Here is a 20,138-nt window from a genome sequence, read left to right on the forward strand (position 1 = left end):
AAGATGCGGGCAGAGCGGCACTTGGCTGTTTTTTAGCTTGAACCTCCCGAGGTCGCACCTGATTTGCCCGGACATTAGGTTTAGTATCAGACCTTTCTAAATAGATGAGAGGGAGCAGGAAGGAAAAGTGCGGCATTTGCAGGTTAATATAGAGACTGGAAGCAAGATAAAAGATGCTGATCTGTGCAAACTGATGCACAAATAGAGATGCAGAGACAGAGGAGAAACTGAAAGATAAAGGCGGCATATGACAGAGCTGATGATTATAAAGAACTCTTGTACAAATTTCCAGAAAACCCATTAACCTTCCCAACCTCCAGGGCTGGTGATGGTATGCGTGTTCTCTCGCTGTACTCACAGAGTTTGTTGCCTGTGCCTTTCTGATTACTGACAAATGAACAAACAAATGGCTACAAGTTCAATGCTAACAGGGTTGAGATGAAAACAGCACAACACTTAAGCAGCATCAGACACAAGAACAGTGGCGTGTCTCCTGAGGGAGAGAGAGAAGCATTAGGAGGAAAAGATACTGCTCTGTTCAGGCTGTGAATGCCTACTGCAGGCTGGTATAATGGGAATTTCTATTTGAACACATTAGATCCACTCATTGATCCCACAGAGAGTTCAATGTCAACCAGAAAGCTGCTGCAGATACTAATGCATTCCACAGCCCAGAGGAAAAAACATCAAAGCACCTAAAAAAAGCTCCACTATTTAGATCGAGTATATAAAAATGGAATGGTTAAAGGGCTGCAAAAGGCCCACATTCCACAATATGTGTGAGCATTGCAGATGAGTAAAGCCTTAATGACTGACTATTACAACATTTAGCGACATCATTTCTAATAAAACCTGGAAGTAACTCTACGACAAGGAACAACAGTGTATCTCTGAGCAAATGGTCATTCACTAAGATAATATTATTGCCTATACTGCACATATGAAAGGGCTGGTGTGTCCAAACTTGTAACTGTTACTGTATTAATCTGTATCACTATGGAATCAGACTATATCCAAGTTCTAGAAAAAAAAAACCCCACTAGACTAAAAATAAACTTGGAGCATAACAAAACATACAATATACAGTGAAAACATTTAGTCAGCATTTAAATTATTTCCATGGTCATTAATCATAAAACCTAGTGACACAACATTTTTTACTTTGCTGTCTAGATTTTTTCTTGTTAAAAAAGAAAAAAAAACAACTAACAAACAGACCCTTAAATAAAGTGAACTCTCACTCTATGCAGGTGGAAGAATGTTATCCTGAGCCTGTAACTTCAACTAGTGCAGAAATCCAAAGGTTAGGCACTCCAACCAGCCCTGGATTACAGGCCAAAGTATGACAAAGGTTATATTGTGACTGATCCAAAAGTTACCTGGTTTCTCCTCAGTGCTGACCGGCCCAGTGGCCTGCTTCTCCAGCAGTGTTTCTTGAGACTCAATGTCGACTTTGACCTCCTCTGGTGTCAAAGTGGATGTGGCATGGCCGTTCAGATTTTCACTGATGACTGGTTCGTCTAGGAGAGAAGAAATGCAAAGCTGCTTTTTAGTAATATTTTCTGGTATGACCAGACACAAATAACCTTTGATAAAATTAAAAGGCTTTGAAACGAAAAGAATAAAAAACATGTTAAGATGTAGGTTAATTTTTTGCTCAGAACAAGTCAGTGTCGTGATTTTGGAAATGTTATAATTTCACTGTGCTGTCCAGCATAAATACATGAGTAACAAAGCATATGAATGAATATGAATGAGACAGGACAAACCTTGATCGGGGATGAGAACTCCTTTCCTGATGAGCTCTTCCCTTGTTTGTCTAGTGGAGATTTTTCTCTCTAGAACTGAAAGACCAACAAGCTCAAGTTCAATATATTAATTCAATTTGATCTGGTGTTCTTTTATTTAAACAAATAAAATCAATTTGAACCAGTCTCACACAGTCTGTAAAAGCGCTGCATGCAACCAAAACAACAATACCAAATGCCGAGTCACAAATAAGGAACTAAAATAATGTCTTATCCTACTGCTAGCAATCTACAATTTTCCTCAAATCTTTATGAGAATGAGATCATGAGGAATCAGTCTGCTATATTCACAGAAAGACATGCACACAGCCGAGACAGAGAATATGAATTCTAAGAGGCGATCCTACAAAAAAGATGAAAAAAATTGGTTCAATCATTTACTCAACCAACCAAAAATGAACATATATACAAAATTTGTACTAACATGCTGGCCTTCAGATGATGTTTTCATCGAACAAGGTCTTGCTTATTTCATCAACACAATGCCAAACAACATTCTGGACATATTCCAACTGCATGGCCTTGAAATAAGAGTCTGGGTGACAAACAGGCCCACCTATAGTCCAGACCTGTCATCCAACATTTTGCGCAATAAGAAATGAAAAATGTTTCCAGAAACATTTCAAAAAAGCTGTTGGGTAGCTATGTTTACCACTGTGTTGCATCAACAACTCTTTAAGTGTTTTGAGACAGAAGGGACTGATTTCAGAAGCAAAATGTTTTCCCATGCTTGCTTGAGAAGAGATTTCACCAGCTTAACAACTTTGACACCAAGAATCTTGTTACAGTTACTACTAAACTAAAAAAACAAAAACATATATAGATACATAAATGCGAAATAAGCTCTACTTCCTAACCAGCACCTTATATATTCCCTCTTTCTCTAAACTGTCCTGGGTACTAGCATTAGAAGGACATGGAGGTACACAACTTTCACACAAACACAGGAAAAGCAAAAGATAACACCTAGCAGCCTTGAGGAAAAAAAGAGTCTCTGGTTTTTGTGTTTACCTCTGTCTCTCTTTATTTCCTAGCCAACCCCTCAGGAATTAATCAGCAAGAACTACAAACAAACCTTTCACGCTTTTCCTTTTAAAGCTCTTCTGGGAGCAACACTGCTCCATTTCATGCACAATGTTCCACACAAATCCAAAAATGAAATGTGTGATACTGTCCAGACACTTAATTGAGGAGAGCAAATCAGAATCCACTCATCAGCTTGTTGATACAGTGTCATTAACATACACGCCCACACACGGACACCCAAGACGTCCCACCTTTCGAAAGATCCTGAAACTTGTCGCTGGTCTTCTTCTTCCTCCACTTCCAGGGTTTGAACAGTTTTCCCAAAGTTGACAGCTTGCCTCGCTGCTGCCGTGATGCATGGGCATTCTGAGCGTTGGTAGCACTGTCCACCGCCACATCACAGCTGGGCAGAGATGTTGATTTCTCCAGACCCTCAACTAGAAATGCACAAGCAGAAATACATGTAAACAGGAACATATAACGTGCACTACAGTGCAACAAACATAAGCGTACGTCTTGTGATACACTGAGATATTAAACATCATATATAACAAAGTGTACCATATTTAGACACTGCATTATATAAATCAGTTGGCTTCACAGTGGCTCAGTGGATAGCACTGTTGCCTCACAGCAAAAGGGTTCGAACCCAGGCAGAGCCCATCTGTTTGCATGTAAGCCTGTGGTCTTTCTCTGGGAGCTCTGAACTCTCCCACCATCAAAAAAATATGGTTGGGTTTTCTACTTCCATCTGTGCCCAGGAGATTCTTATTCTCAAGAGGATCACTTCCTGTTTAAATAAAGTTTAATAATAATTTTAAAAACCATAATTTTGACTGCTAATACTGGACCTAACCCCTTTCTTTTAACTCGTTGATGCTGCACAATACTGCTAAGTTTAGGCCGTCTATGATGTACACCAGGTTCATCATAAGAAATTCAAAATATTTAATGTGTTGTTACACAGTATAAAACATATTTTACTGCATATATATTGGACTGTATTTTAAATAACTGCTTTTCTTCTTTTGACATACTGAAAAGCCTGACCTTCTCAACAAATTAGTCAACTGAAATAATGAAGGAAGGTGAAGGACCTTCTTTGGCTGAAGTGCTCTGAGACATGTGCAATCATCTGACTGCCTTCCTTTAGGTCACAGCTACAGGATGCTCAAAATAGAGTCATAGCACTTAAGATTAATTTTTATTCCTGTAGTCATTTAAAAGTCTACAGGAAAAATGGCTCTCTTAACATAATGGAAGCTTCCACAACCTACAGTGCACTTGATCTGGCTCTATAGTTTGCATTTTTTTATGTGCAGGATTATAGGAACGTTTATATTTTGGGTCTGTATTTACAGGAATTTTGCTCATATTATTCATCACTCTTTAAAAAGTGATTACTGGTGTTCACTGTCATATGGCTGTTCTTGTGAATTTCCTGATTATGCCCAGCTATATTATCGGAAAACTAAAAGCTTTAAATGAAGATGACTCCACACACATTTTTAAGATGGAGTCAGCAAGTGCTAAAAAAAGCTGAAAAGTAGTTGCATTTGTCCCGCTCTACAGGTCGGTTTTCAACGGCAATGTGGAAATATTTTTTTTTAACAGTATTTGCAGTGCGTGCGCTTGTATGTGTGTCTTGGCGAGATCCCTGTCCTCCCACAGCTCCTCCTCTTCCTGCTGAAAGATTAGAAGTGCTGTGAACCTTCTGGGATAATGCCGACAGTGTGTGCAAGTGTGCGCGCAGGAAGCTTACAGAGGAAAGAGAGGTGGTGCGTGTGATTCCTCAGATTTAAGCAGAGGAAAGCTTTTGTTTTTTCAGCTACATAACACTGCTGAATCACTGCTGACTGTATGGAGCCCAGCAAGGACCAAATGTGTATCATTTGTTTCTGTACAAACTTTGAGTAATTCATGTCTTTTTTTCACATGTGTGCGCGCAAAGAAATGGTTGAGTTATTGCTGCTTGTAAGAAATGAAGTTGATTGATGTGGATGCGGCTGAGGATAAAAGCACACAGAGTATTAGGAGGAGCTGTGTGCTTTTAATGTACAAGTGCTCTTACACGACGAGAGATGGTTACACAAATGTCTCAAAACTATTACAGTAGAAAAAATTCCTACTGTGAGCCAAATAAACAAGTGAAATGTAAGTAATTTGTCCTCGTTGAGGCTTGAGATGTCCTGCCTTTTAACATCTTTTACTCACATGTTTTGCTTTTTATTCAATTTTTCCATTTATTTTTCATCCTTATCAAAGTCAATGCCTACAATATCCACAATGCAGATCAACAAAAAAATTACTTAGCAGAAGACTGGGGTGGGGTCTTGAAAGTGGCGGATAATGTACCTTATAGCTTCAAGAAGAAGCATATAAAAGGCATAGTAAGCACAAATTTTCTAAACTCCACACCACCAGATTTTTCATTTTCAAACTCTAGCCTCAACAAAGTAACATCACTTTAGTGAACGATGTGTTGAATAACATTTTATTTTTACTGAATTAATATATTAAAATGCAGTCAGATTTAGTACTTAAATGGGTTCAGATATAGCTGTGTGCACAAACAACAAATTATTACCAAATATTTTCCTCCCCTGCCTACAGAGCTTCATATGATATCCACAGAGACTAAACAAGTAGCTTAGAAGATTGTCAAATCCTGCTTTTTTAATATTGATACTTAAATATTCTTCCTCAGCATCACCAGTCAACATGCCTACAATTGAAGGCAATTATTTGTATTACAAAAAAAAACAGTGCATCCTGCCCAAGTTCACCTTGAGTTGATACCTCTTCATCACAATACTTGTGTTTTTGACAGGAAGTCATGTGGTCTAAAATTATATTGACAGCTTCACTTAAATCTGAAAAGTTTTCTTTTTTTTTTAATTACCATTAAAAGATCCCAGATCAACTGCATGATCCAGAATTGGCTAATTCTGGTTATGCTGATCCATAACAGATTGTACTCTTATTGCCTAGGGGAAATATATTCAAGAGTGCAACTTGAAATCCCAGATTTGGCTCTTGATTTCAGTGCTGAGGCATGGTGACAACAAGCAACTGGTTTGAAGAACTGAAAAATACAAGATCATTGCAAAACCTCAACAGTGAACTCACGTACGACAGCCAGGCCTCTGCTCTCATGTCAGAAACTGAGATAAATGTGATTATTCCAAGGAAAATTTAAGGGAATTCATTCACTCATTCATTCAAGTGTCTTCATAAAGTTACAAAAGCCAACTAAACATGGAGACAATCACTATGCTTGCTAATAATAATAATATTGCATGCCAGCTCAAGTCACTCTTAATACGTGCTGACAACAAAACAATAACATTTGGTTGAATATGGAACAGTGCAGTGTCATCTCAATACTATTTAAGATGCTCATGAAGCCCCACAGTCAGCAAAAACATCTGCCAGATTTCCACTAGACCAAAGCTTAAAAAACACTCAGCTTAGCTGACCAGATGATCCAGATGTTCAGCTTGGCAGTAACGAGGGCTGTTAGGTAACCGTATGCCTTACAGCGACTAAACTCACTCCTCACTGAGCATATCTGGTGGGGCAAATCCATGTCACAGCCTTCAGCTGAATTGAAAACAATCAATACTCTGTTGATTGGTTTGCTCTCACCAGTGTTGACAGATAGCTGATGCCAATACTAGATGTTGGTGCTGGGCTAAAACTGATGAGCATAAACTATTGCTGACTGCTGCTTAGTGGTAATGACAGATCAATGCATTATTTATTTGCTTAATCACTGACAGTGAATAATGAAAATGCTCTTTTTTTTTTTCCTGCTAGTGTTGTTTATTTTCACATAGTGAGAATCAAGTCTCTCATTTTTCCTCTGCATTGTTCTCAGTACTGTTAATGTGCATCGATCAAAACATTTGATTGATTACTGTCAATTAAATATGATTAAACCAAATTCACACAAGTTTACAACTGACAAAATCTTATAATGTCTCATTAGCTTATTCTATCAGAAATGTTTCTAGTTATATAATTTTAAAGCCAGGTTTTCAGTGGAGTTACAGCATTTTGTGGTCTTTAGCAGATCTAAACTTGACAAAGTAAGATTATTTTCAGATGTCTCATTAACCTAAACTGTAAAATGGGACTCAGATAGTAAAAAGCACTTTGCTTTGTTACGGAATGCATTGTAAAATCACAGTATGACAGAAGAAATGTTTAAGCACTATTGGTCCCAACAGCACTGTGATCACCTTTATCACATCGAGTGCTCAAAGATATTATAACAAAAAACGTGTACATAAACACAATGGCAATAAAGGGTGAAGACATGGAAAAGTACAGTGCAGAGCCCCCTGCATGCTCTCCTCAGACCAATTTATCACCCTCTTTTGCACACACATATACTTTGCATACACACACTCATTTCCTGTTCCTGTGTTGACAACAATAGGTGCATTTCAGCAGCTACTCTGTACCACTAATGATGGGAAAATCGGTAACAGCGATTATCATCACCATTAGGCCAACTATCAAACCTCCAGTGGGAACCAAGCAGGGACAATGGATGGACTTATTACTTGCTGAGCAGAGAAAAGAAAATGAAAGAAAGAGAAGAAAACTCACTGTTGAGTTTACAGAAGAGAAAATAAAAACAGGAGTAGAGCAACAAAAAGATCAATCTGCTTCACATCATTGTGAACCAACTCTAATACAGCCTTTTCAAAATCCTGGTTTTATAATTACATAATTATCATAAAGAAAGGGGAAAATTTGAGACTCATGTCATGAAGCAACACAGGAAATCTAAAGCCAGCATGATTGTGACGCATGCAGTGCATACACTTACACTGAATGTGTTCACTGGCAGAAATCTCATAAGTACAACATTAGATCATCTTTTCTGAGAAAACGACGCCTGTAGTTCATTTATTATCCTCACCTCATTCAGTAGAAAACCCAACCATTCTATCCTCTGTACAAGTGACTCCAAATGTTACTGCTTGGTGTAGTTAAAGGAACTGTTTCCTTTTTTATGTATATAACTTTTCTCCACATTAAAAAAAAATGCTTTGACATTTACTTTAGCTACATTTTGATAGAACATTTTCATACAATTAAACAGAAGACACTCATAACAAACAAGGGAATCATGAATCAGGTCATAGGAAAAAACAAAAACAAAAAACAGCAACTACTGTCGATATTAGCTACATTTTTTTTAACAGTTTTTTCTTAAAGGTGATCCTGAGTTCATCTATTGATTGTATTGGTTTGATATTCATTCACCTCAGCACAACAACAGAGCTTTAAGATGCAAGATTTTTGTTTGTTTTTAGAGAGTGATTGCATAGATGTGTATGGTTAATTTTTATATTTCAGTCTAATGCTGGGATTTAAAAAGTATAGAAACCAATGCTTTAAATAAGGGTACATTGTTCAAACTTTTCACAATTTAGATACAATACCAATAGTTTAGCTTCTGGTAAGATGACACTAACAAAAATAAAATAGGAAGTAGACGTGGAGGTGGTAGAGTTGAAGATGCTAAGATTTCCACTGGGAGTGGCTAGGAGTGAGAGGATTCGAAACTAGAGGTAAAGCCCAGGTTGAGCTGTTTGTAGATAAGATGGACTGGACATGTGCAGAGGATGGATACTTGACAAAGTGTGTTGAATATGAAGCTGCCCGGCAGGAGGAAAAGTGGAGGACCACAGAGAAGATTCATGGGTGTAGTTAAGGAGGACGTGCAGTGTTTGTGTGGCAGAAGAGGATGTTTAGGGATAGGGTGAGGATGATCTGCTGTAGCAACCTCTAAAGCAGTAGTGAATAATATCACAAACTAACCACCTCCTATTACCAGTTTTAATTCACTTTTTATAGAAATAAATACATTTATGTATTTATAAATGTATTTATTTATAAATAAATACATTTTATTTGTACATAAATACATTTATGTATGTGTATTTACAAATACATAAATGTATTTGTAAATACAAATATATTTATGTATTTATTATGTAACTATGCATACTTGTGAGTAATTTCAAACTGAATTTCCGTTATTACTGAGGCCCACCAGAACTACCTTCGCGGCACACCAGGGGGCCGCGGCCCACACTTAGCAAACCGCTGCTCTGAAGAAAGCAGCTAAAAGAAGACCATCTCATTTATTTGCACCAGTCTCTTTTCAGCTCAATATGAGAGCGCTTATTATTATTATTACTTGTAGTGAAGTGAAACAGGGTAATAAAAGCAACAAAAACTGTCCACTGCAGAATGCTGTCGATGCTTCTTGCGTTGCTTTTTTAATCTTTCATTGTTTTTTTGGCGCGTGTTCCTCTTTGTGGTGAACATTACAGTTGCTCCCTCCCTATTCAAGTCCACTTGTCAACCAATCACCATCCTACTTACATTGGACTTTGTTGTCTACATAGCCAAATACAAACAGTGACAAATACAGCTAAATGAAGCTGACAAGAGAAAGAAGAAACTGACGGTATCACTGACTGAGTTGACAACAGCATGTCATGTTACTGTAAGTGCAATAACAATTTCCCAACAACTGCTACACTGAATACAGCCAGTATGAAAGTTTTAAAGCGTGTTGGCTCTTGATTACACTACATTTGAACACTTTGAACACTTTCTAAAACCAAATCAGGTTTTAGAAAACCAAATCGGAGGGATTCAGATCTTCAGCTTATCAATCTGCTGTTTAACAACATATTTTTTGCTTTCAGTATTTGACAATTGCTGACTGCCATTTGATTTATTTATTTTTTAATTTTAATTTTAAACTGTGCTGTATTTTATCTTTTCATATACAACAGTATGCCTCCCCTAAACTTGAGTTATGCATGCCCACACATCACAAATGCTGACTCAACTTCATGATTCCACATTGGATTTCACACTAAGGATTTTTATTTTGAAACAGATGAAATGTGATGTCATGCAAAACGGGTGAGTCAGGACTTGGATATTTTGCAGCTGGCTGGGATTATAGGTGGGATAATTAGAAACACAACTTGAGAGACAGCAAACAACCAGATATGTAAGGCTTCATTTACCAAACAATTCTTTCCAAATGGCAAGGTCTTGCATTTATCGCCTGATATAATATTAAAGGGTAAAAGAGATGTATTGTAACAAAGCCAGTAGGTTTTCTTTCAGACATTATAGCCTGAACATGTGTTGAGGAGGAGGGAAAAGGGAGAGGCTTCCTTCCTTCACTGCAAGTCACCAGGGAGGGAAGAGGCAGACGTCACAAACAGAGGAAGAGGGATGGAGGGGGGAGAAAGAGGCATAAAGAAACATAAGAGAGGAGAAGAGATGAAAGAGGGGCAAAAAGGGGCGAGGGGGACACTGAGATGGTGCGTGAGAAAATGTGGGAATAAGGAAGGCACAAAAAGGGAAAGGAAAAGAAGAAGACAAGGCAACAAGAGGTGCTGGACGAGAGTGGAGGGAGGGGCGGAACTGAGTGTTGCAGTTTTAACACTTGGGTCATTTCTTCCAAATCTTTCTCCAGCAAAGGCTGGAGACGCACGATAGAGCTCAACTCATGATACTCACACAACCTCGAGGCTCAGACCAAGCCTGGACAGAGCAAACAGAGCAAACAGAGCAAAAAGTAATCAAACAGGAAACTGAACATGTTTTAACTTCTGCAGAGAGACTCAGAAGATCTCAGCATTATGTTAATGATCTTTCAATAAGACCCTGATAGAAAGACATCCCCTCCTGCTTTTAGTACAGTAAATTTAAAGCATACCACATCATTATTTAACTTATAATGCAACCATGCAGGACATATAGATCATTATTATGGCCAGCAGGTTGCTATGCATGTTGGCTAAAGTGCATTACAATTCAGTTTGGGTTTTACTTTAAATGCTGACAGAGTCATAAAACAGGTTCAGTTTTGTTTTCATGCAGTCATGTGTCTCTTCATATCTTATTGCTTTTAAGGGCTCCCATAAAAAATGTGACTGAATGTGAATTGCTTATTTTTATGACTCAAAGAATGGAGCAAGGACTACAGACAGCAAGAAAGGTTTTAAATTTAAAAACAAAATGGCTCTTTGGAATTAGACACAAAAAAATTATTAACACATCAACAGATGAAAATAATCAGTCCCATCAGTCCAGCCACTGTATGAAACAAGAAATGTTAGCTCACTTCTCCCTTGCTTAAGCCAACTTTATTCCTACTGGCTGGGTTATTTTCTTGGCACACTTTGGGCCTCTTAGTACCAGCTGAGCATTGTTTAAATGCCACAGCCTACCTGAGTATTATTGCTGACTATGTCCATCCCGACAGACAGACAGACAGACAGACAGACAGACAGACAGACAGACAGACAGACAGACAGACAGATAGATAGATAGATAGATAGATAGATAGATAGATAGATAGATAGATAGATAGATAGATAGATAGGTAGATAGATAGATAGATAGATAGATAGATAGATAGGTAGATAGGTAGATAGGTAGATAGATAGATAGATAGATAGGTAGATAGATAGCCAGATAGATAGCCAGATAGATAGATAGTATTGATCCTGAAGGAAATTTGGGCATCCAGCAGCTTAACACGCACAATAAATAGAATCCAAACAATGGAGGTATAAATTATACAAGCTATACTAACAATACAGACTAACAAACTATACTAACTATATAAACTATACTGTTATACAAGCTATACTAAGCTGTACAGGGGCTTAGTGCTCTGAAAACAAGGAAAACAAAAGAAAGAATACAGGGATATGAATAAATCTGGTAGTGCAATATACACTGCTCAAAAAAATAAAGGGAACACTTAAACAACACAATATAACTCCAAGTAAATCAAACTTCTGTGAAATCAAACTGTCCACTTAGGAAGCAACACTGATTGACAATCAATTTCACATGCTGTTGTGCAAATGGAATAGACAACAGGTGGATATTATTGGCAACTAGCAAGACACGCTCAATAAAGGAGTGGTTCTGCAGGTGGGGACCACAGACCACTTCTTAGTACCTATGCTTTCTGGCTGATGTTTTGGTCACTTTTGAATGAGACGGACTCTGCAACCCACACAAGTGGCTCAGGTAGTGCAGCTCATCCAGGATGGCGCATCACTGTGAGCTGTGGCAAGAAGGTTTGCTGTGTCTGTCAGCGTAGTGTCCAGAGGCTGGAGGCGCTACCAGGAGACAGGCCAGTACACCAGGAGACGTGGAGGAGGCCGTAGGAGGGCAACAACCCAGCAGCAGGACCGCTACCACCACCTTTGTGCAAGGAGGAACAGGAGGAGCACTGCCAGAGCCCTGCAAAATGACCTCGAGCAGGCCACAAATGTGCATGTGTCTGCACAAACGGTTAGAAACCGACTCCATGAGGATGATATGAGGGCCCAGCGTTCACAGATGGGGGTTGTGCTCACAGCCTAACACCGTGCAGGACGCTTGCCATTTGCCAGAGAAGACCAGGATTGGCAAATTCACCACTGGCGCCCTGTGCTCTTCACAAATGAAAGCAGGTTCACACTGAGCACATGTGACAGACGTGACAGAGTTTGGAGATGCCGTGGAGAGCGATCTGCTGCCTGCAACATTCTTCAGCATGACCGGTTTGGCAGTGGGTCAGTAATGGTGTGGGGTGGCATTTCTTTGGAGGGCCGCACAGCTCTCCATGTGCTCGCCAGAGGTAGCATGACTGCCATTAGGTACCGAGATGAGATCCTCAGACCCCTTATGAGACCATATGCAGGTGCGGTTGGCCCTGGGTTCCTCTTAATGCAGGACAATGCTAGACCTCATGTGGCTGGAGTGTGTCAGCAGTTCCTGCAAGATGAAGGCATTGAAGCTATGGACTGGCCTGCCCGTTCCCCAGACCTGAATCCGATTGAGCACATCTGGGACATCATGTCTCGCTCCATCCACCAACGTCACGTTGCACCACAGACTGTCCAGCAGTTGGCGGATGCTTTAGTCCAGGTCTGGGAGGAGATCCCTCAGGAGACCATCCGCCACCTCATCAGGAGCATGCCCAGGCATTGTAGGGAGGTCATACAGGCACGTGGAGGCCACACACAATACTGAGCCTCATTTCGACTTGTTTTAAGGACATTACATCAAAGTTGGATCAGCCTGTAGTGTGTTTTTCCACTTTAATTTTGTGTGTGACTCCAAATCCAGGCCTCCATTGGTTAATAAATTTGATTTCCACTGATGATTTTTGTGTGATTTTGTTGTCAGCACATTCAACTTTGTACAGAACAAAGTATTCAATGAGAATATTTCATTCATTCAGATCTAGGATGTGTTATTTGAGTGTTCCCTTTATTTTTTTGAGCAGTGTACATATACAGATGCCGATGGACAGTAGTAGTGCAGAGACAGATGTGCAAACAATGTGGTACAGTAATATACAGTAGTAAAGTCTCTGGAGCTTGAAAAAGGCGACTGGACTTCTTTTTGTTTCTTGAAGACGTTTCACCTCTCATCCGAAGCCTTTCGGCTTTGGATGAACTGAAGAAGCCTTTCGGATGAGAGGTGAAACGTCTTCAAGAAACAAAAAGAAGTCCAGTCGCCTTTTTCAAGCTCCAGAGACTACTATGACCTGGATGACTGAGAATCTACACAGACATATACAGTAGTAAAGTGATAAAATGTTTGATTTACAGAGTGCCAAATATCAACATATGTAATCATGATTGTTAATGACCAAATGATCTCAAACTGGTTTCTTGAACACAAGAATGAGTTCAGTGTACTCAAATGGCCTCCACAGTCACCAGATCTCAATCCAATAGAGAGATCTTTGGGATGTGGTGGAACAGGACATTCATGTCATGGATGTGCAGCCAACAAATCTGCAGCAACTACATGAAGATATCATGTCAGTATGGACCAAATATCCTGCAACTTGTTGAATCTATGCTACTATGAATTAAGGAAGTTGTGAATGCAAAATGTGAACCTAATAAAGTGTCCGGTGAGTGAATATATGACAGCGGAAAGGTAAAAGGCTTATTAGGGTTCCATTAATTAGCACCTCTTTTAATTATGCAAAATAGTCTGCCAGTCCCCAACTCTTAATAATTACATTTCCTGTTAGGTCTTCACAAAGATGACCAGGCCCCCTTACTGACTCGGTGGGTGCTCCTTAACAGCTTCGTTACTGTATATTTACTGTGCTCAGACAGTCATCTCGCTCTGTGGTCTGTAGCAGGAAAAGAAACGGTTAAAAGCCTAATATGAGCTCCTTCAGCTCATCTGGACCCATGTCAAGCTGCTCGCTAAATACATAAAGTCTTCATTACCCAGTTGCAACAATGCAGCCTTATAAACAACTCTGGAGTTATACAACACTGCATCCTGTTTTAACACTGGCTGTTTGACTAGTTTTTTACAACAGCTGGGTGGCAGAGCTAGCGTTAAATTTAGAAACCTCTAACACACACACAAACGCTCATATATACACACACGGCGTAAATTAACATCTATTAAGCAAACTTCCCATTAGCGTTAAGAGTATTTAGCACTGCGCTTTGTTTAAACTGTGTCGAAGTTGTCCGACAGCAATGTCAAAGAAAGCAAACAAAAACGAGAAGACTTCCTGAATAAAGATAGCGGATTGTGTGTGTGAAAGAGAGACAAGAGGAAGGGAGACTGCACACTGCACGTATACACACACATGTACACACACACACACACACTCACCGCTTGCAGTCTGAGACACGGCAGACACGGCGGTCTGACCCATATTCAGCACCGGGCCGGACCGGGCCCCAGAACCCGCTATCACGGCTTTCTATCCCTGCATAAACCCCGTCCGCGACCGCCAAGCGAGTTCATTTCAAAAAAAGAAGTTTTACACCGTGATGGCTCAGGCGCTGGAAACTTGGTTCACTCACTCGCTGACTCGCTACTACGTCGTAACTTCCCCTCCCTCCACCTCCTTCACCCCCTCCTCCTCCTCCTCCTGTGAGCGGCTGAAAAATGCCCCTCATTCCTCTACGCAGATTAGGGGCGCTGCTGGGGTCAAAGGGCGAAGGGAACCGACACCCTCAGCCGCTAGTTTACATCGGCCAGAACCATGAAATGATGGGACTAACCGAGAACTACACTCCAATCGAACTCTGAGCTGTGAATGTGATTCAACTATTCTACATCATTTACTTTATACTTCCACTCAACTACTTTGCACAAGGCAATATTGTAACCTTAGTACACTAAATAGCTTATGTTAAAGTTCAAATTGTAATTATTGTATCTTTTTAAGTTTTCATTTGTAGTATGATCTTGTGCGTAGCCTTGACACAATATGCGCAGTGCTGTGAAAAAGTATGCCCTGATTTCTTATCTTTGCACATTCCTCACACTTACGTGTTTCAGATCATCAAATAAATGTTAATATTAGACAAAGATAACCCAGGTAAATACAAAATGCTGTTTTTAAACAATTAGTTTATTTATTACGGGAAAAAAAATTGCTATCCTAACCTACACTGTAAACCCAGATTTTGATTCCACTTAAAAATATTGAGTTCATATTACTTAAAATTTAAAAAATTTAAGGCAACGAGTTACCTTGGTTTTTTTAAGTAGATTCAACTTATCCGGGTTTACAGTGTACCTGGCCCAGCGGTCTTCGTTAATATACAGCTGGATAGACAGATGTGGGATGTCATGACAGCTCTGGGACATCCATCTGTGTTTTCCAATCTTTTTTGCAGATCTTTTTTTCTCCCATTCATCATGCATATCTATCTTTTAACCAAATAATATTGGGAGGTAGAGCAGGTCACCTACCTGCTCTACTGCTGAGAAGGTCAGCGGTTCGATTCCTGGCTACTCCAGGCTGCATGCCAATGTATCCTTGGGCAAGATATTTAACATTCACGTTGGAGTGTGAATGTTAGATAATTAAAGCACTTAGCTTAGTATAAAGTGCTTGTATAAATGGGTGTGCATGGGTAAATATAAAACATGTTGTTTAAGCGCTTTGAGTGCTCAGACTGAGTAGAAAAGCGCTATATAAGAACTAGTCCATTTACTGAATTTGAGTGCGGTACTGTAATAGGAAGTTGCCACAAGTCAGTTTGTGACATTTCTCCTATCCTAGATATTACACAATCAACTGTAAGAGGTATTATTTCTAAGCGGAAACATTTGGGAACCGCAGCAACCCAGCCACGAATTGGCAAATCACATAAAGTTACAGAGTAGGCTCACAGAACGCTGAGGTCCATAACGCGTAAAAGTCACCAACTCTCTGCTGACTCAATAACTGCAGTGTTCCAAACCTCCTCTGGCATTAACATCAGCATAAAAACTGTGCACCAGGAGCTTCACTGCATGGGTTAAAGCCATTACGCCTATTCGGTGTAATGTGTAGGTGGTCCAGTACTTTTATCCATATTGTGTATCTGAATATAAATATCTATATTAACTTGATGGTTTCTCCTGGTTTGAATACTTCACAGAGTGGGCTGGAAAAAGAAGTCTAAATCTTCAGCTAAGGCTAATGACATCAACACAAGTTAAATGGAGTCAGGGTTGAGAAAAGCTGGGGGTCAGTGATTGCAGGCTCTGTTAGAGCTACTCTGACTTTTAAAAAACATTTCAAGATTGTTATTCATAGGAAGCAACTGCTGAGCTGAACCAAAAATCTCAAAAGACAAACTGGAAGGAGTTGCACTGTAATATCAACGAGTTACAGAGCGATAACGATTAGTTCACAGTTATGCCAAATGTCTATGCACTGAGACAATTAACTCCCCCTACAGAAGGGGGTGGCCAGCTAACATGTCTGCAAAAAGCACAACACAAAAATAACAAGGTAAAAAAAGAAGCCCAGAGTAACAGCTGAAGGCTTTGTTGCTTCGAGAAGGGGCATCTTCACACTCAGCAGAGCTACAAGGAAAAATGGTTTGTTCACTAATGAAACTAATGCTGAATTATCTGAGGAAAACCAGACAATATGCAGTGATGACACTATATGTCTCACCATCATCAAGTTCTCGACCTTTATCGAGGTATCATGCAGGATGATGTCAGGGTGCTGGCTGTCCACTGTGCACAGTAAGTTGGGTGTTGCAGCAGAGCAATTACCTTAAATATTAACACCAATTTATTGTAACCTGGAGTACTTCCCATAAATGTGAGCCGTTTTAGTAGCTTAATGACCCTGATCACATTTCAGGATCCAAATAACGTAGAAAACCAGGTAATTGGTAATTCTAAAGAGTTAGGATAGATCGTTTTACATGGTAGATCTGGAACTTGAAGGATATTTTCCAATGTTTTTTAACACGAAAAATATATAACAGTGACATAAAAACTGATAATGGCAATAATAAGACATTGCATTGCTAATCTGATATATAGTATAATCATGGTATGGCACAATAAGTCATGTACTGCCATATAGGGTTTAAATGATACTGTATATCAGTGCTTTGTTGACAAAATTCAAGATCTTTGTGAATGACAAATCCACTCACATTGGATTTCATAGATGCAGTGTCTAAGTATTAGTTTACTGGCACTCCAGCAGCACAGTACCCCCATCTGGCCTAAAAATGAAACATCTGAGGGCCTATCTATGGGACCAGGCTTGGGAAATGACAATGTATTTAGCTTACAGTCCATAATTAATAAATAAATGAGCTTACAGTCTGAACAAAGCCTGCAGCTCCAGAGAACAAGCAGTAGGCTTTACTCCGGAGACAATTTATTATGAAAAAGGGAGATGACAGTAGTATATCCTGAACCAGCACAGCAGTGAGTAGGTCAAAAGAGAGCAAAATCAGTCAAGGATCGTCAGCCTGGTCATTAGGCGCTTTCCTTGTAGCACACAGAAGTAATATCTGTTTAATATTAGACAAGAGCTCACATAACTGCTCAGTGACAAGCATGGCAAACGGAGTCAAACACTCCTGCCACCGACTCTCAGCATGAGAGTCAACTAATGTGTGCGTGTCTGTGTGTGTGTGTCTGCATGTGTTGGTGTTTATGGAAGAGACCGTGAGAAAGAAAGAGCGCGCTGGCTGTCATTACTGTCAACACAGTGTCAGTTGAGACCTTGCAGAGCACAGCTTGACAGAAATGAGCCCTTAGTACACACACACACACACACACACACACACACACACACACACACACACACACACACACACACACACACACACACACACACACAAAAACAACATGAGCAAATCAAACTAACTTGATCTGGAGCTGAAAAAACTTTCCACTAAGGCCAAGACTGCCATCTAGTGTTAACTACATAAGCAAACTGACTTCAGGTTAACTGGGAGACTAAAGATGATTTGTCATGAAGTCGTTCTTGTTCCATTCATAATTCTGCTTCTATGTGACAGTGCCGCCCTCCCGTCCCTGCTCCCTTTTCCCCATAAGTCATTAAACAGCAAGAAGCCACATGCAGTCTTGGCATTTACGCAGTCACAGCATAGAGCACGTTCTTCTCAAGGATTGTGGCAGGATAAGAATTAAAGCCAGCAGTGACCTTTAAACAAAACTAATTTGGGACGTTTTGGTATAGAAATGAAGTTGTGCATTTGGATCTTACAGCAGCAGTAGCAGCAGTAGCAGCAGCAGCAGCAGCAGCAGGCATAGCTGTCAAATAGAAATTTAAAAAATTTTTTGCAGCCTCCCTCCTCACCTCTTGTCTGCTCTGACCCAATAAAACCTGATTACCTGCACTTTGAATGTGGCTGTGACAGAAACCTAATTCTACCTCAGCCCTTAAGGTGGATGCGATCAAACCTAAAGATTATGTGACATTTGCTTGAGCCAGCATATCAACAAATAAGCCTTTTCAAAAACTTCAAATCCTTTTGTGCTAGTAATATGTAATGCTAGCATTCAACCATACACAATTAACTTGTGAGCTGCCAAGCCAACCACACTGTTATGGGGATGTCATTAGTGAATGAGATGGAAGTGGATAATTGAACAGGAAGGAAGTCAGTGAAGAGGTGGGAGGATGAAGACTGAAAAAGAGAATGGAAGTAGTTCAAGAGATTAACAGAACAAGTTGACTATGTTAGCACTGACTGGGCGGTAATGTCATTTACACAACATATCCACAACACATACTGAATTTGTAGCACAACTACACATAATACCACTGAGACAGACAGGTCACTATGTTTTGTGACCAGCACACCGACACTGATATCTAGATAAGAGCACAACACTGAGTCTCAAAATAGTTTCACTAGTTCCTTCAGTTCCCATGATGCAATGGTTGTCATGTTTTTGCACACACCACATTTAAAAAAAAAAAAAAAAAAATTAATTATTAACAATAAAAACGATCCATGTTGCATTTTAGTTAAATGTCAGCACAATAGCATGAGGTAACTTTTCCATAGATAAATCATATTTGTTCAACTTTGCTTGACTCTGCATTTTCCCTCTGGCCATCCACCCACAGTGGCTCTATTCCCACCAGTGGGGAAATTCCCATAGTTTCAGAATAATTGTAACAAGGCACAGAGATGCACATTTCTGGACCCAGTCCAAAATAGACCTACTTACTGAAGGGATTCAAGAGTGAGTTCAGGAAATGACAATGATTGTTCACATTTTATTGCCTTGATACATGAAAAAAATTTGACACATTTTGAATAGGAGTCTATTGGCGGCAGTGACTTTGTGTTAAAGGCCCTGCGAGGCACCTCTGCATTGGCTTGACTTCTCCAACCTAATGGCTATATCCATCTTCCAGATACAGTCTGTTGTTTTTCTGGTAATGCTAGGCCTTTAATTCAGACACTTTCATTCCTTCAGCTTGATGCGGGATCACTTCGCTTTAACATTCGGTTTAAAGCAAGTGTATCAGTAACAAGTGAAAGTGTCCCAAGTGTAAGTAACTGGAGCTCAATCAGACTGACTTCCTGTAACTGAAATGCAGTTGAGGATCTTCTTTGGTTTCCAAAGAAGATCCTCAACTGCTGCTTCTGCTGCTGCTGCTTCTGTCAGTAATGAAATGACTAAAACAAGACAGAAGAGCAGCATCACCATGTTTGACACGAACTACCTGAGGGACAGATTACTGATCATATGTAAGGAGAACCTCCCTCTCCCTTTAGATAAGCTGAAATTAATTCTTTTACTGTACATCTGTGCAAGAAGTTGATCTGTGGTAATTACTTCAAAATCAAGTATACTTCACTTTGAGTATGACAATGCGTCTGCCAAGGTAACACTTCGGGAAATGGGCCCTGCTTGTCCTGACACTAAATAACAGAGATCAACTGAGGGAGCCTGACCTTTTCTTTGACC

The 20,138-nt window shown here is 39.8% G+C and overlaps 1 protein-coding gene across 2 annotated transcripts in view; it reads right to left on the bottom strand.

Moving 5' to 3' along the window:
* Window positions 1-20,138, bottom strand: part of phactr2 (phosphatase and actin regulator 2) — a 48,410-nt gene that overhangs the window by 17,164 nt on the left and 11,108 nt on the right. The window contains exons 1-4 of one of the 2 annotated variants that reach the window (XM_030748384.1): window positions 14,544-14,737; window positions 3,086-3,271; window positions 1,770-1,844; window positions 1,380-1,520 (exon numbers count right to left, since the gene is read on the bottom strand). In XM_030748384.1, coding sequence (XP_030604244.1) covers window positions 1,380-1,520; window positions 1,770-1,844; window positions 3,086-3,271; window positions 14,544-14,586 — 445 coding nt within the window. In that variant the 5' untranslated portion in view covers window positions 14,587-14,737. Of the gene's footprint in view, window positions 1-1,379; window positions 1,521-1,769; window positions 1,845-3,085; window positions 3,272-14,543; window positions 14,738-20,138 lie in introns of those variants that run through there. The other variant, XM_030748383.1, reaches the window with a different exon arrangement.

Source organism: Archocentrus centrarchus, chromosome 15, assembly GCF_007364275.1.
Source record: "Archocentrus centrarchus isolate MPI-CPG fArcCen1 chromosome 15, fArcCen1, whole genome shotgun sequence".
NCBI classification, from domain to species: domain Eukaryota; kingdom Metazoa; phylum Chordata; class Actinopteri; order Cichliformes; family Cichlidae; genus Archocentrus; species Archocentrus centrarchus.